Source organism: Gopherus evgoodei, chromosome 1 (genome assembly GCF_007399415.2).
Source record: "Gopherus evgoodei ecotype Sinaloan lineage chromosome 1, rGopEvg1_v1.p, whole genome shotgun sequence".
In the NCBI taxonomy this organism is placed as follows: domain Eukaryota; kingdom Metazoa; phylum Chordata; order Testudines; family Testudinidae; genus Gopherus; species Gopherus evgoodei.
This window is the reverse complement of record NC_044322.1, coordinates 11083902-11101830: the sequence shown is the minus strand read 5'-3', so window position 1 is coordinate 11101830 and position 17929 is coordinate 11083902. Positions and strand designations below refer to the sequence as shown.

Below are 17929 nucleotides of genomic sequence, written 5' to 3'. Positions count from 1 at the left end.
ATTAGCAATACAGTACAGCTGAGACCAGCAGCAACCCTCAGAATATCTCCCCCCATCTTCCCAACAAAACCAATAAAAGAGACTTTCCTCACTAAAATTCCCGCTCACTTAAACACAAGCTTTTACCAGGCCCTGCTCCCTTCAAACGCCTGGGTAAAATTGCTATGGTGAAGGTCCCCAACCTCTGACTTTTAAGTAGTCAGTTGGCACAAGCAAATTTTAAACATGAGACAATACAACATAACTTGCAGATCAACTGTAATACAAATATGAATCATAATGAAACCCAGGACCAGCTCCTCAGCTGGTATAAATTAGGTTAGTGCCTCTGAAGTCAATTAGGAAAAACTTTCTAACTATAACTATAGTTAAGCTCTGGAATAGGATTCCAATGGAGATTGTGGAATCCCCATCATTGGAGGTTTTTAAGAACAGGTTGAGTAAACACCTGTCAGGGCTGGTCTAGATTGACTTGGTCCTGTTTCAGTGCAATGGGCTGGATTAGATGACCTTTCCAGGTCCCTTCCAGCCCTACATTTCCATGATTACTGTTATTTTGTATTACCATGGTCCCCAGTTATGGACCTGGACCCCAGTCTGCTCGATGCTGCCCAAACACAGGGCCAGAAGACAGTCCTTGGCCCCAAAGAGCAAAGGAGTGATTATTGTGTAACAAAAGGCTACTAAATAGAATCACTTGAGTAATTTAAGGTAATGTGAGTGCAACACTTGCAAAGTCACTACAGCTATGTTGTATAAATATGTCAGCCTTGCTGGATCTGCTTTAAAGGGCCATGTGTTCTGCCTTGTGTTAATTCTTTCACATTGACGCCTTTAGCAACACCCTCTGGCAGCTGCAAGATTGTTTTTTTGCTGGAAGCTTTGCCATCTCTTGTCTCCCCAGTGTAATTCTATTGAAGGGAGCAGAGCTGAACATGCTCATACTAGGGTACAAGTTGGCTCATAGATGGGTCTTCTGACAACCACTTACAGCTCCTGCAAACATAATTAAGAACATAAGAACGGCCGTGCTGAGTCAGACCAAAGGTCCATCTAGCTCAGTATCCTGTCTTCTGACAGTGGCCAATGCCAGGTGCTTCGGGGGAGTGAACAGAACAGGTAATCATCAACTGATCTATCCCATCGCCCTTTCCCAGCTTCTGGTAAAGTTTAACAGCTTTTCTTGCAACTACAAATATAGAAAGATTTTAAGAACTTTTAGCACATATGCAGCACTTTGAAAACCTTACTAATCTTGCCAGCCTCCTGTGAGGCAGGAAAGTATTACCCCATTTTACAGATGAGGATACTAACTCAGAGTTTAATAATATCACAACTCCTCCTAAATCCTGTCATTACTCCTCTCCAGCAGTTATCAAATTTACAGTCTGAACCCAGGGCCTGTGCCTTACACTGGAAGAGAGGTTTCTTGTGCCCTTGCCCAGCTGTTCATCCTCAAGGAGCAAAGGTCATTTCTATAATTGTGGTGTCAATTCTCGGTTTGTGTAGTTGGCCTGCCCCTTTGTTCCTCTCCCTTACTTCTGTCTGCCCCAGATCCTGTGATTTGGCCATGCCCCAGTGATGTCTGAAAATAGCCTGTTTTTACATTGCTCGCCACTGGGTTTCCAGGCCTCATTACTAAATGCAAAGTGGTCTACAAAGGCCACTAGGCGGCTAATTGGTGTTTCTTGCTCAGCTCTGGGCACTTGTGAAAATCCCACCATATACTGACTGCTCAGGTAACTTGCAAACACTAACTCTGAAAAACCCTTATGTTCCCAATTTCCATATTAAGCGCTAGAATGGCACCTCTTTGGCTCTTTCCATCTGCCTGTGCTTTTGGAAAGGTTGGCTTTAATTTTCCCCTCTGATTCCCAACCGACCCAGGGGGATGATGATACTTCCTTATACCTCAACGGTGTTGTGAAGATCAAAGCCCTTTGCAGAGAGTAACTGGAAGGACAAGTAACATTGAAATCGAAACACTTCACTGATTTTTGACAAAGGTCCTCTAGAAACCAGGAAGGTTTCTCTCAGAACCTTGCTTGGTTTCCTGCCAGGTTGCCAGCCAGGCAGACTGCCATGGAACCAGGCATCCCCAGGGCTTCCAGGGTCTGTAGCTTTGAGGCAACCCACCAGGCAATCTGCCCTCAGCTGGGACCCCCTGGCTTCCAAGGTGTGGCTCTGGGGCAGCCTCTGAAGCAGTCTGCCCCATGGTGAGGGCTCTGTCCCCTTCCGTGGAGAACTTCAACATTTGGGGGCTTTGTTCCAAATTGGAATGAAACCAGATCTCCAGCTCTCAGAATCCTCTGTGAAATGGAATACTTTCCTCTGCCCAGCTCTACTAAATACAAATCCATATCCTCTACTCTCTTGCTGCTGGGAAAAGTATGAGCATCCACTGCATGTTAACTGTGGTGACAATGACGCTTATGGCCTTCCAGCAAACTAGTTCTCTTTTAAGCCCTGATCCTGCAGAGAACTCCATGTGAGCAGCTCCTGCATCTGCCAAGTGCAGCCACAGGCATTTACCCATGCAGAGGTCATTTTGAGGTTGGGGCTTTGATGCACAACGGATTGCTCTTGCATTGGTGTATAACGAGAATTTTAAATCCCCCCCCCCCTTTTTTTTTAAAGGAAGTATCGTGAGTGTGGGTGACCCCAAAAAGAAATACACACGGTTTGAGAAGATCGGACAAGGGTTAGTATATACTGCTTCCCCCCCACTCAGTATACACACAGCAGAAAACCCAAGCTGGGTTTGTTTCCTGGAAACAGTATCATAACATTTTCCTTTCTTCCCCCTCCCCACATACTCTTGAGTCATAGTGACTGTGAGGTTTTGTGTGATTGTTTAATATTAAAATATATGTCATTAGATGACTGTGTTGCTAAATATATCTGTGTGCAGGGAAAGAACTGCTTATTTCCAGTGCACAAAACCTCTTCAAATTACAGATTTGCTTTCAGAATTAACCCTTTCTGCTCAGCGTTGGTTTTGTGTCCCCTGGCAGTGGGGTGTAGGAGAAGGAGTATCAGATGTATTACCTCTTTCTTTACTGACAGTTGACTCCATTTTTTAAGATGGCTGTTGATCTATTGTACAAATGTTTTCTCCCAGTAGTGAGTATACAGATGGTTAACTTTTTTTCCATTTAAAACTATGCAGGCTTTTCTCTCTCTCTTTGGGCCATTAAAGACAATGGAAGATTTGCTACTGAATCCAGTAGGTGCAGGATCAAACTATCTGTCTCTCATTACAAATGCCATGTCTGCCTTGCCTCGCTGATTCAGTCTACCCTTTAATCTCTGCCATGTTGGGGAGCCTTGGTGCTGTCATGTCAGTTTAGATGGGATCAACTCATGTTCCAAATTAGTGATTTTTCCAGAACAAGGTTCAGTCCAAGACCCTAACCATGTCAAGAGATTGTTGTGTTATAGCCAGTTCCTCAATATATTCTATGTCACTCTTTTGAGCCATTGGGCTTTGCTCATAAATATTTCAGATTGCTGTTTACTCTTGGAAATGTTGTGTAGAAACAGAGCTGAAATGAAATGTTCATTTAAGGTAAAAATGTAATGGATTGGAAAATTCTTCTTTTATTTAAAGCTATCACTCTTGCTGTTTAGCACTAACAATGTGTTTTCTCCCCTCTTTGGTTAGCGCTTCAGGCACAGTTTATACTGCAATGGATGTAGCTACAGGACAAGAGGTGAGTGCTGCCAGATTGTTTCTTCACTGAGCTTTGGAACAGGCCCTACAGGTTCTAATTGACACTACAAAACATAGATCTTCTTTCAAAGATTCATGACATTTAGCTTTTAATGAGAACACTTGTTTTTAATTTAATGACAGGCCTGGGCTAGTGGTCTGAGCATAGGACTGGAAAAAAACAGGAGCTCCTAAATTCTACACCATGCATAACTTCACATTTGGAAGGATTTATTTATTTATTGGAGCCATGAGGATGGGTATGTGTGTGGGTGTGTAAAAACATACTCATTATATGTGATATTAACATACATACTGTACGTTTACCTATATAGTTCATTTTCCCTGACCTCTTCCAGAGAGGGGCCTATCTACTCTATCCTCATTTAAGTCCCCCTTAAAGGCCCACTCTTCATCCGCTGCCTACAGTGAATCTAACTGACCTGCACAGAAAATCTTTGTTTCCCTTTCCCAATCCAATCTCTGTCTACCTGCTTGTCTGCCCTAAGGCTGCTAGATGACTGGGGCATGTACCTTCCCTTTTTGAACATGTAGAAAGCACCCAGCACATCATGGGCAGTACCATAAGCTAATGGGAGGGATAGCTCAGTGGTTTGAGCATTGGCCTGCTAAACGCAGGGTTGTGAGTTCAATCCTTGAGAGGGCCATTTAGGAATCTGGGACAAAAATCTGGGGATTGGTCTTGCTTTGAGCAGGGGGTTGGACTAGATGACCTCCTGAAGTCCCTTCCAACCCTGATATTCTATTCTATGCGACAATGGGTTCACAGCACCTCAGAAAATAAGGTCCTATATATTACGTGTCCATAAGACAAATAAGAATTTTGCAATGATGGAATAATGTTCATTCTAATAATACTAAAGCTAGTATTGAAATAAACAGGAAAGTTTGTAGTATTATTGGTTCTTGAAATATGGGTCCATTTTGCAATTATACAAAGCCAACAATTAAATACCAGTAGTCTTACAACTATATGCTTTTGCTGACACTGTATTAGGGACTGAAAAGGGGTGAGATGACAAAGCACTAATAAAAGTTTGACTTCACATTTTTGAAAAGGGGAACCATGTTGGTTGCTGCTTGTTTCTTACAATTCCTTTGGAAAAGTAGTCTGGAAGTTTGTGCCTGTATGTTGCCTCTTAGGATCCCTTAGCTGAGTTCCATACTGATACTCAAACCCATTGTACACAACTGTGTAACCCATGGACTTGAATGACTTCCAGTAACTCCTGGTTCTCAACATGGTGAGAGTGTAATCAGGCCATAGACTTTACATTTCTGAAATCCTTAACCATTGTATTCTGTTAACCTGTTCCTTGTTACGCTGAGTTCAAGTCATTTTTGGACACCGATATCAATCTTTCCTATTATTCTGAAGTTCATTGACATTGAATGGCAGCATGTTTCAAAGTAATAAAAGGAAATATTTTATTATACAATGCATGTAACCTGTGCAACTGCTTGTCACAATATATAACAGGCTAAGAACTTAGTAGGATTATCTGGATAACGAAGTTACTATTGTACGAATTAAAAATAAAAGATGAAGCCAGAATTTTGGAAGGGATGGATGCTTCAGTGCATAAGCCATGCTCTGACTAATGGATTAGAAAGAAACTTTCACAGGGGAGTATGGGGCAGACTATCCCATGACTATGTACTGGTTTGCTCCGAAGCTTCTGATACTGGTTACTGTCAGACAAAATAGTGGGGTTAGTTAGTTGGCCAGATGTTCTGGTCCAGTCTGTCAATTCCTGTGCTCCTAGTTTCTCACCAGTTCTTCTTTAGTTCCAGGATGGCTTCTCCTCTGGCTGTGTTCTATATCCTATGTGTCATAAAACTGTCTTGTTTGTAAAAGGAATCTCTTTTACTGTTACGCTGTTTGTTTGTTATCTAACAGATATATGGGTGGTTAAAATCCCCCTGATCTAGGGATTTCTTGTCTTCCAGCTCTGTGAGGTCTGGAGCAGATACCCTCTGTTTTTCATTCCTCCTGTCCTAAGGGAACAAATGTCACCACTGCATGTTTTACTGTCAAACTGCAGCTTGACAGCTTTGTAAACACTGTTGGCAAGCAGCACGTTCTCTCTAGTCTCACCTGTGTCAGGGTTTCCTGTAGAATCTATAACCATAATACCTAAGTGCTGATTGTACCTATCTATATTGGCATTTTCCTAGCTGGCTCCCATCCATTAGAAATGCTGCCTTTTCTGCAAATAGCTCTTTGCCATAAAGGTGTAACTACATTCCCTTCACTTTATCTTTGCCTAAATATTGTAAAAAACGCAACAGAATGTTAACACAATCAAACTGATTTTGCCAGCTTATTCATACTGAGCAGTCCCATTGTTTTAACAGTTAAATGACTATACTATGAGTAAGAGTGCCTGATTTGGCCTTTTATATACTGGTATTGTGACTATTTGGATATAATGGCGAAGAACACGTTGCATGAGACTGCGGTCTACTTTGTCTGTTTATACACACACACAGAGATTTGTGTATGTGCAGTGATGCACTGCAGAAAGATACAGACCAAGAGACTATAGTAAGAGTCCCGCCCACCTCCAAAGTTTTGGCTAGAGGTGGGTCTGAACCAGACTCTCAGGTCTAACCACCACCAAACTTTGGATCTGAACACTGCTGCTCACCATTGTAGCTCTAGTTATAACACAGTGAAATTAGTACCTTGGAAAACTGCACTTAAGCTAAATGAATTTATCCCACAAATTTCTTGGAGCCTGATTTGCATTTGAAAGAAGATGCTGATCTGAAATAAGGATTCCTTAAAGAATGAGCTTTTTAGAGAAATCAATCCATGTTGTAGTAAGGAGCTATTTGTTATTTTGCCAAGAGCACTGCAAGGAGCAAGGTTATCCAGCTATGATGCAGGCTTCCAATAGGGAAATACTTGCCTCTCAATTTTTTTTTGCTTGCGGCGCTGAACGCTTCTGGAAGTTGACTGGATGAAAGTACTTGCACTGTTACAAAACAGCTGTGTACCCTGAGATAATAAAGTGGTGGTGAACTTTATTTGCAAATTGAACTTAAGCAGCAGAGACTAGCAACTGGCAGATTTCTAGGGATGTTAATATATTAATGCTTTACGTATTTTTTCTCTCCCTCTCTTAGGTTGCAATCAAACAGATGAATTTGCAACAGCAGCCCAAGAAAGAACTTATAATTAATGAAATCCTTGTAATGAGGGAAAACAAAAACCCTAACATTGTCAACTACTTGGACAGGTATGTTCTGATTTAAAAGATAGGCTGTGTATAGCCACTGCCCTTCACCTTCCTCAGTGATCCTGTTTGAATCCAACCCAGGGTGATAGTAACACTATATAGTAACTATGTGCCAGGAGTTTGGTGCTCTCAGTCCAGTTCTGCATCAAACAGCCTTCATTGGCACTCGATTCACTGTAAAAATGCTGGCATGGAAGGCTTTAGTGCTGTGCAGTCAGGATTCCAAGTTGTATCCCTCTCCTTTGCTGCATTTTAGACACTGAAAGCAATTTCCTTCCTACCAACTGAGGAGAAATGGAAATAGCTCATCGGTACTTCCTCCCCGTCATGAGCCGGGCCACCCCCCCCCGCCAGCCAGTAGTGCACCACGTGGCCACACTGCTCTGGGAAGGGGCCAACATGCCTCTGTGGCCCCTGGGAGGGGGCATGTGGCTCTGCGTGCTGCTCCTCTTTGCAGGCACCGCCTCTGCAGCTCCCATTGGCCGCAGCTCCCCATTCCCAACCAATGGGAGCTGCAGGGGTGGCGCTTGCAGGCAAGAGCAGTGTGCAGAGACCCCTCCCCCCCTGCGGGTCATGCTGGCCGCTTCCGGGAGCGGCTTCTGGGAGTGGCTTGGGGCTGCTGAGGCTGGAGAGCATGATTGACTGGGAGAGTGTCCAGGATCAACCCAGTGATTGCGATCAACGGGTTGGTGGCCACTGCTGTAGACAGTCTGAAACACATCTGTGAGAGCCATGAACTGCCCCTTTCAACCAACAGGGTGTTCACCTAACGATCATGTACAAACATCAGCATTGTCAATTGTTTTATTGTTGACCATTTTAGAAGAAACATTCAGTTAAAAGGCTTTTACTCTAATCTCAAACTGCCTTCCCAATTGCCAAAAACCTCACTTGTCTCCTTCCCAGCTGCCAGAACCTGTAACCTCCCCCAAGATCTATTAGGATGCAATTATGAGCTGTCAGAACAAAAACGTGTGTCATATCCAAAACTGGGGGGGACTGCATACAGTGACTTGAATTTAGTATCAAACTAAATAATCTAGAGCACTGTGTATCAATTGAATTAGCCATTTTCATACGTCATTAAAATTCTCCATATTCAACTTCAATGGAGCTGCCACAGAATTAAGGTCCAGGTTGCTGCAGAAGGTCTCTGGACCACGCACTTAAATCTTGACTTTCTCCAGCCCTTCAAAAGCACTGTAGGTAAATAGCCATGAGGTTTGTCTGTGGATCTTTCAGATTAGACTGTGTAACAGAATATGCATCTGCTCTGCAAAGATATTAAAGTCTCCAAGACCTTTTCTTAAGGGATCTGCCTGACTTTACGCAAAAACGCTGCTTCTCACACTTTTGCATCTGTGAGCTGCAGTTCAGTGGTGCTGTATGTACTGCAAACTTGTACAGCATTTTAGTACCTTTAGGGATGACCGGTGCAGCTATATAAATGTAAATTGTTATGAATAAAACCAAGGGTGTGTTGAGATGGAGAAGTGACATTGCAAATGCACTCTGTTTTTTTACCTTCAGCTTTTTCCCAGTGTGTATTTGAGACAGACACCAGTCCGTTATTGATCAGTCTAGGCTGTTTTTGTGCCTACAGTAGAACCTTAGTGTTACAACACCCTTGGGAATGGAGGTTGTTCGTAACTCTGAAATGTTCACAACTCTGAACAAAATGTTATGGTGGTTCTTTCAAAGTTTACAATTGAACATTGACTTAATTCAGCTTTGAAACATTACAATGCAGATGAAAAATATTGCTTTTAACTATCTTAATTTAAATGAAATAAGCACAGAAATAGTTTCCTTACCTTGTCAAATCTTTTTTTAAACTTTCCCTTTATTTTTTTAGTAGTTTAACACTATATTGTACTGTATTGGCTTTTTTTTTTGTTTCTGCTGCTGCCTGATTGCATACTTCCAGTTCCAAATGAGGTGTTTGGTTGACCTATCCGTTTGTAACTCTGGTGTTCATAAATCTGAGATTCTGCTGTATCTGCTTCTCTCAGCACATCACATACAATAATCCTCTAAATCACACACTAGGTACATTCCAATAAGTCCTGAGAATCCTTCCCAACCTCTGGCACAATCACTGAGAACTTTCAGTCATACCGCCAACTATACTCTGTTTGTGTAGTTCTCCCATGATTCCAGGAAAACTTGGGGAGAGGGCTGAGCCTTGGTGGCACATCCTGATGGGATTCTGAATCCAGGTGAACCGAGGCAGGAGAGGGGAAGAATCCAGACCCCTCCACCCTGCCACAAGTCCTCTCACAATTAAAACACAATAATTCAAGCACTGCAGAGGACTGAACTGTCCCACAATGAATGGAGAGCATTTATAAATATTTGGCCATCAGTGACTTGTAATGTGACTTCTGGGGGTTAGTTCTTGACTGTTCTTTTTTTTTTGGTTTGTGTTCAAATGTCTCTTCCCACCTGTAAAGGCAGCAAAGAATCCTGTGGCACCTTATAGACTAACAGACCTTTCGGGGCATGAGCTTTCGTGGGTGATCCAGACTAACACGGCTACCCCTCTAAAACTCTTCCCACCTGTGTAGAGTGTTGCAAAGAACACAAGATTAAATGCTGTGAATTTAACTTGGTTCATGGAGAGCAGTGTGACAACTTCCTTTGACAATAGGTTGCTTAAAGGAGGCATTTATTATCTAATTAGAGAAGCTGTGCAACACTGCATGTACTGCACTTGCCTTCTCTATTAAGAAAATCTGGGCTATTGGGTAATTACATGCCCTGTTGTCTTGTTTAAATGCCTCCAGTACATGAGCTGCTGCATTTGTCATCGCCCTTCTTTCAAAAGACATCTTGAATAGAACTGAGTATTCTACTGCTTTAGGCAGTGGGCAAAGCAGCTCCCAAATAGTTCTGTAATAGTTACAAGATGGAGGAATGCTATGTACAGATTAGGTCTACTGTGGTACTTCAGTTTTGCACCAGTGTGAACCTGGGGTTTTGTTGGTGAGTAAAAAGGGGGTAATGTAGTTGTGAATCAGGCTTGTCCTGGCCTGCCCTATTCCCTGTCCTTTCTCGGACACTGAATGCCTTTCCGATTGGAACCCAAATTTGCTTTAGCAAATCTATTATTACAAAAGGCAGCATGGGGAAGGATACCCTTGCAATTAGGTGACTGGACTGGGGAGATGAAAGATCTAAGCCCCTTATGGATCTATAGGCTTCCAATATCTGAGTGAAAACCAGATCATAGGCCCTTCTATTGACCCCATCCTCTGACTGTAAAATGGGGCTACTCATGCTTTATCCACTTTTGTAAACCACCAGGAATTGCATCTGAAATGTATTTTATTACAGAAATGCCTAGAGATTCCAACCAGAGTGGGTCCCCGTTGTGCTAGGCACTGCATAAAAATACTATGCAAGTGTACTATATATTTTCCTTTGAATCCCAATCCTCCAGTGCTTTGCATATGAGTGAGAACATAAGAACATAAAGACCATACTGGGTCAGACCAAAGATCCATCCAGCCCAGTATCCTGTCTTCCAACAGTGGCCAACGCCAGGTGCCCCAGAGGTGATCTCTCTCCTGCCATCCGTCTCCACCCTCTGACAAACAGAGGGACACCATTCCTTACCCATCCTGGCTAATAGCCACTAATGGACTTAACCTTCATGAATTTATCTAGTTCTCTTTTAAACCCTATTATAGTCCTAGCCTTCACAATCTCTTCAGGCAAGGAGTTCCACAGGGTTACTGTGCACTGTGTGAAGAACTACTTCCTTTTTTTGTTTTAAAGCTGCTGCCCATTAATTTCATTTGGTGACCCCTAGTTCTTGTATTATGGGAATAAGTAAATAACTTTTCCTTATCCACTTTCTCCACATCACTCATGATTTTATATACCTCTATCATATCCCCCTTTAGTCTCCTCTTTTCCAAGCTGAAGAGTCCTAGCCTCTTTAATCTCTCCTCATATAGGACCCATTCCAATCCCCTAATCATTTTAGTTGCCTTTCTCTGAACCTTTTCTAATGTCAGTATATCTTTTTTGAGATATCTGTATGGTGGACCCCTGTACCTATGCAGAGCCCAGTGAGGTAAACATAGAGGCCTTTTGTTTCTCACCTTTTGAGAGAAATCTCCTTTAAAAACAAACAAACAACAAAACCAACCAATCAGCCCCACAGAAATAAAAACCTTCAGTTGTAGTCATGTATATGGAAAAGCCCCATGCAATTGAATAGGAGTAGAATCACAGTGCTACCCAGGAATGTGATACTGTACTGTGCACCTCTGAAATTTAATAGCTAATTCTTATTTCGCTATAAGATTTAAAAAAATTATTAGTGCTCTGTAGTAGAAATATAACTTTGTATCAAATACTATGTGAATGTCCAAAAACCCCATGCAGAAGAGCTGTCGTTTTCTACTGAATTCTATAGAGTTTTTCACAAGAGCAGGTTTATAGTGATGGTTGGTGTTTATATGTTGTCTTCTATGGAAAAATCTCAAAGTACCTTGTAAACTGTAAGCCTGAGAGAAACACATCACTATTCTACAGCTGGGGAGACAGAGGTACAGAGAGGTTCTGGGCCCGATTCTCCCACCCTGACTCATGCTGAGTAACCTCTCGTTGCATAAGGAGCCCCATTTCAGTAGGACTACATAGCGTGAGTCAGGGTGGCAGAATTTGACCCCAAGTGATGTGCCCAAGGTCATACAGCAGGTCAGTGGGAGAGAACAGAACTTGGTCCTGTATCTGTAATCATAGTCCCCTTTGCTGTCTCAGAAACTGCACCCGTCCCCTTCCCCCCCCCCCCCCCAAAAAAAAAGCATTTGAAACATATCTGCAGTAAACTATTCAGTGACTAATACTGGCCTCTGCTGTGGTTAAAGATCAAGATGAGCCTGGAGGTGGCACCAGCCTGCTTCCTCAAATCACATTTACGCAGCTGGAGCTGGCAGGAAGCTTGAATTAATTCTGCGGCCTTGCAGGTTGTGTAAGATCTCTGCTGTTTAGGTGTCAGGCTCTGCCATGCACATACGGCTGCTGATGGCATAGCTTCAGATTCCCAGCGTGCTTCTTGGCTTGCTCTGTCCGCTGCTCAGAATTACTTTTCAGCTCCAGCTGGTGCTCACTGGGTTGCGCTGTGTATGGTCATGCTGGACATGTGATCTCCCAATCTCTTGCCCATTGGGCAAGCTGAGTTATGCTGCAGAAGACACTAGTGGCAGGGAAGGAAAGTGCCACTGATCAATTAAAGGTGCTGATGAAATCTGCAAGGCAGGCATGTCTAATTGTACTTGACTGGAAAGATGATGATGATGATGATGGGTAAGACACAAAACCTTAAAAGTGAATGGGGGGATTTTTGAGATACAATAGCTTTGGGGATCCATTAGGAGGCAGATAACCCAGTTTCATCGGGTCAGCAGGAATATTCATGAAGAAAATTGTAGTGTTCCAACTGTATAGTTTCCTTCAAGAGGGAGTTATTGCACAGACAGCAGAACCAGTCATAGCCCAGTTCCTATGAAATCTGTACTGCTGGGAAGAGATTCCAAACAGAGCATCAAAGGGGGCATTGCCCCACAGCTTCCTTTCCCCATGGATGTCGGGTGTCCAGAGGCTGTGTTCTCGGCACATGCAGGGAAACATAGGCCAGTTGGTGAATGTTCCTGGGCCCTGTGTACACTCCTGCAGGATTCTCAAGGGATTTTCCCAGTACTACGCAGAGAGTCATTGGTGAGCTGGGATTCTGATCTCCTTGGCTCCTAGTCACCTGCTCAGATGACTAGACCATACCTGTCCTCATTTAACTAGAGTCTCCTTTAGTGCAAGTGTAAATGGTGTGTGTTACTTTGGAGCAAAAGCCCACACGCCGAAGCAGTCCTGTGTGGCCTCAGAATCATTACTACCTACAATAACTCCTTGCTTAACGTTGTAGTTATGTTCCTGAAAAATACGACTTTAAGTGAAATGATGTTAAGTGAATCCAATTTCCCCATAAGAATTAATGTAAATGGGGGGGATTAGGTTCCAGGGAAATTTTTTTCATCAGACAAAAAACTATATAGCTATACACACAGTATACATTTTAAGCGAACAATTTAATACTGTTCACAGCTATGATAATTGCGAAGCTTGGTTGAGATGGTGAAGTCAGAGGGTGGAAGAGGGAGGGATGTTTCCCAGGGAATGCCTTGCTGCTAAATGATGAATTAGCACTTGGCTGAACCCTCAAGGGTTAACCTGTTGTTGTTAATGTAGCCTCTTATCAAGGTAGCAGGAACAGGAGGGAGAGGAGACAGCATAGCAGACAGAGACAGACACACACCTTGTGCGTGCAGAGAGAGAGATGCACACTGCCCCTTTAAGTAAGCTGACCCACTCTTAAGTGCATTGTCTTTTTAAGTGGATCAGGAAGTTGAGACAGCAGCTGCTGCCCCAAGCTCTCCGTCTCTCTCCTTCAGTGTCCCCACCCTGCTCTATATGGAGAAGGGGTAAGCGAGGTGCAGGAGCAGGGGGTAGGGGGGACACCCTGACATTAAGCCCCTCCCTTCTGCTCCTGCACAGCAAGCAGGAGTCTCTGGGAGCAGCTCCGAGGCAGAGGGCAGGAGCAGCATGTTGCTGTGGGGGGAGGGACAGCTGAACTGCCAATTGCTAGCCTGCTGGGTGGCTGCAGCACAGGGAACTTAGGGGAACAGGGAGCTGATGGGGGCCTGACGGTCCACCCTGGATCCAAGTCCCCACCAGTTAGCTGCAACGGGCTGCTCTTCCTGCAAGCAGTGGACAAAGCAGGTGGCTGCCAAATGACATTAGAAGAGAGAATTGCAAAACTTTAAATGAGCATGTTCCTTAGTTGATCACCAACGAAACAACGTTAACCGGGATGACTTTAAGTGAGGGAATTACTGTATTTTAAAGCCAGAATATGCGTTAAATCTTCTCGATTCTCCTATTTGAAAGATTTTAGCTAATCATGGAACCAGACACTCACCTTGCTTTCTACCTTTGACAACTTGGAGAATTATTTATTACTTTGAGACTGTCTATTACATTTTCCTCTGGCTTTCCAGATGCAGTAGGATTGGTCTTCTGATCAGACTGAAGCGTTCTTTGATTGATGCTAGTGCACAATGTCACGACCAGCACAGCAGCTCTTAATGTGATTTGATTCTTGTTTTTCTGTCTGCTGATTGCGTCTGCTTTATAGACCAACAGGCTGCAAAATGTCCTGGTAATAAAATGTGTAAAGCTGACCACATAGATTCTTTTCCCGCCTCAAAATTAACTTTAAAAACAGGAGGGTAACAGTGATGAGATAGAAGTTATAATTGGCATTTACTGTGAGGATAACAAATAAATTAAGCTTCCCACTGTGGGCCCTGTAAAGGAAGGTAGTTTCTCACATTACAGATGGGCAAATTGAGGCAAAGAGGTGAGATGACTCACTGAAGGTCACACGAGTTAATGCCAGAGATAGCAGTTCTTCATCCCAGTGTCTTGTTTATAACCTCAAGAGCACACATACTCCTTAAAGGGACTAGGATTTCACCACAGCCCTCTGGAAGAGGGAAATTGTGAACTAGTCAACAGAACCAGGTCATATGCAGCCATCTCTTTCCCAGCCCCTGTCCCATCCTGTTGTGGACATACCAGGAAAGGGTCAGGCCAGAGCCCTGCTGTACTAGATTCACAGCTGGCATGTGGTCCTTTAGCTCTAATTTAATGCCTGGGCCAAGACAATTTGAGAATCAGGCAACCATAATCAGCTCCCCAGTCGACATGCCCTTTGCCCCTGCATCAAGCAGATCTTGATGCAGGTGAGAATCTGGCCCAAAGATGGTCTTGTGATTAAACCACAGAACTAGGAGCCAGAAGCCTGGTCTATAAGCTTGGTTCTGCTACTCTGTGGTGTCGTTTGGGGAAAATCTGTTTAACCTCTGTGCCTTCATTTTCTCTCTGTGTAAAATGGTGATAATGCTTGCGTATCTTGCAGGATACTGTCATTCTCAAATTGCTTTGAGATCCTTAGGTGTCATAGGTGCAAGGAAAAAATTAATGATCAGACTTTAAGAATATACAATATTGTCTTAAAAATGACTCTACTTAGTGGGCGCACAGCTGATCCATGACAAAACAGGAGCCTATTACTATTTACCCATTCCCCCTTTCCCCTCCCACACCTTTTATTTTCAACTACATGTTCTCTCTTGTCTTAAAGTAAAATCCAAGCTCTTTGGGGCGGGTACATCAAATAATAAATCATTGGAGTACCAGAAATATTGTCTGAGTAACTTAAATCTCTAGCACTGCTAAATTAACTGTCTGTTAACTAATAGCTGAAAGCCTATGCTGTCGCAGACTTAATTTATAGTCACGTATGTCAAAAATAACACAAAAGGATGAAAATGGCCGAGAACTTAAAAACTGGCTTACAACAGACCGCAAATTCCATGTGTATGCTGGTTATGTCGTATGGGTGGTTGTGTTGATTTGTGTCTCTAGGAGGGGTTGTGCTAGAATATTTGTTGATTTGTACAAGTGTTCAATTAGGGGAGTGTGCTGTGGTAAAGTGGTGTGTGCATTTTTGGGCTTATTGTACGTGCTGATTGTGGTGTTGTATGGGTGGTTGCGTTGCCCTGGGAGAGTTGTGTGGGTTTACGTGGTAGCAGTTAGGTACAGAGGTGTGGCGACTTGGCCAAGTAATCCACCATCTGTGCAGTTTCTCTCAGACAGCCAATGAAAGTATTGCATATTAATTAGCTGTAGAGTAAGGATGGTGATTGGTTGAGTTACCTCTCATATAACAATAGTCTAGGACTCTGGGCATGGCATAGACACCTACATTACTATCGCTGTTCACCACACAGGTGTAATGCATAAAGTAAAAATGGCTGAAAACTTAAAGCTGGATGGTAACAGATTGCCAATTCCAGTGATGATTCAACCTGGTGATATTCTGAACAAAAAAGAGCTCTCAGCCATGCCCATAAGCTGATTCCATCACTCCACACTGACTCTCCAGGCATTTTGGACTTTAGAATGAGGCACAGATGCCTAGTGGCCCACTACATTTTAAAAATAGCTTTACTCAGAGCTTTTTTGGCTAAAGAAATACAACTACCGTCTGTTATTTTTTTTGGTCCTTTATAGTTACCTTGTAGGAGATGAACTGTGGGTAGTTATGGAGTATTTGGCAGGCGGCTCCCTGACGGATGTTGTAACAGAGACCTGCATGGATGAAGGACAAATAGCAGCTGTGTGTCGAGAGGTAAGATCATGCCCTACTTGTCAGAACGAGTGCTTAGCATGAAATGTATAAATAAAATTAAGGTTTCCATGAAGTGTCATGGTTTTGCAGTATGACTTGGAACTAGATATTTAATAGTTCCATAGGACATAGCTTAACTGCGACAGAAACATTTAAAAGAAATATCACCAGTGAGTTGAGCACAGAAGTAGCATGTCACAGTGCTGTGCAAACATTAGCTAATGGATGCAGTCCTGTTAACAGAGTAAATCTTTAACAATTTGAATTTCTGTTACCTAAAGTTCCTTGTTTAAAGTAAGGCCTGCCTGCCAGTGTCTGCCTAGGGACATGATGGATTCTCTATCATTTGCAATCATTAAGTCAACACTGGATACCTTTTGAAAAGCTGTGCTGTAATTCAAACAAGTTGTGGGCTTGATGGAAAAAATACTAGGTACGGTTCTGTGCTCTGTGTTATGCAGGAAAGCAGATTAGGTGATCACAATGGTCTCATCTGGCCTGAAAATCTTAATGTCTGTAATTCTCTGCACTGATTCAGTGCCCCCATTAAATCAGGATAAAATGACTTTATACTGTTTTGATTTGCCCCAGAAACCAGGCTGTGAGGGGCAAGCAAATGCTGAATGAAGGGGGAGATTTTCAAAGACACAGATGGGAGTTAGGCACCTGACTTTCCATTGACCCAGCTGCCTTCTTTGCCTTTGAAAAAAACTCCCCTCATATTTTTGTACTGTCCCAGAGCCTTTACTTTCCTCCTGCCCTGGAAGGTGAATTCCATTGGATAATGGAATTCCTGCTTTTTAAAAGCAGAAGAAAGAAAGAAGATACTCCTTCTGGAGGGGCAGGTGGACTTTTAAGGCCTCGTTAAGGTAGGCCCCACGGAGTGCCCTGGATGGTTCCAGGCTTCCTGTGGATGTTCCTAAAAGAGCTCGTTCTGGCACACTGTATGTATGGAAGGGGGTGGCATTCCTCTTGAATGTAAAACTGCTCTTTTTCCACTTGTGGTGCAGTTCTCAAATCTCTCTCCTTTTCAAATGTTGTTTAGAATTCGATAATTATACCGAAGAAACTTTGAAAACCATGCATCAAGCTGAAGAACTGTGGAAGCTCTGTTATTGCCTGGGCCTTTATGGGCCAGCTCACTATTACAAAGGAATTTTCTGGCAGTGTTCTTGTGATATTGCAGAACGATTTATTCCAGGTTGTGCCAGAGAAGCCCATGCACAGTGTTTATTTTTAAATTTGGTTTGACCTGTTTCTTCACAGCCTCATTAGTGGATCCATCATCTCAGTGTTAATATTCTGTTTGCAGACAGGCTTGCAACCTATTCTGGAGGTTCTAGGATAGTCCCTGTTTTCAGGGCAATGCCCGATCCCACATCTAGATAATGGGGCTCAAAATCACTTTTAGGCTCCCAACACATAATCCCTTGCAGCATGGTAACATTTTGATGCCTTAACTCTCAGATCTAGAGCTAGGCAAATTTTTCAGAAGTTTCTTTACCAAAAAACTCAGTTTGGGGTGAGTGAAGCTATTCGCAAATTTGTGTTGAGTTCGCCAACCAGTTTCAACCAAACAGAAAAAGTTGAAATGTTTCAATACCATGGAAAGGAAATATTTTGTTTCAACCCCACAACAATTCATTTAAGTTTTCAGCCTTTTGAAGAAAACAAAGCAAAGGCTTCACA

General features: G+C 42.9%; 1 protein-coding gene across 1 annotated transcript in view; it reads left to right on the top strand.

Annotated features, from left to right (window-relative positions):
- The window catches only part of PAK1 (p21 (RAC1) activated kinase 1), a 112819-nt gene that overhangs the window by 77492 nt on the left and 17398 nt on the right, over positions 1–17929 (top strand). Inside the window, exons 8-11 of the mRNA XM_030557983.1 lie at positions 2638–2701; positions 3665–3713; positions 6866–6978; positions 16123–16240. Of these exons, the coding sequence (XP_030413843.1) occupies positions 2638–2701; positions 3665–3713; positions 6866–6978; positions 16123–16240 (344 nt within the window). The remainder of the gene's footprint in view (positions 1–2637; positions 2702–3664; positions 3714–6865; positions 6979–16122; positions 16241–17929) is intronic.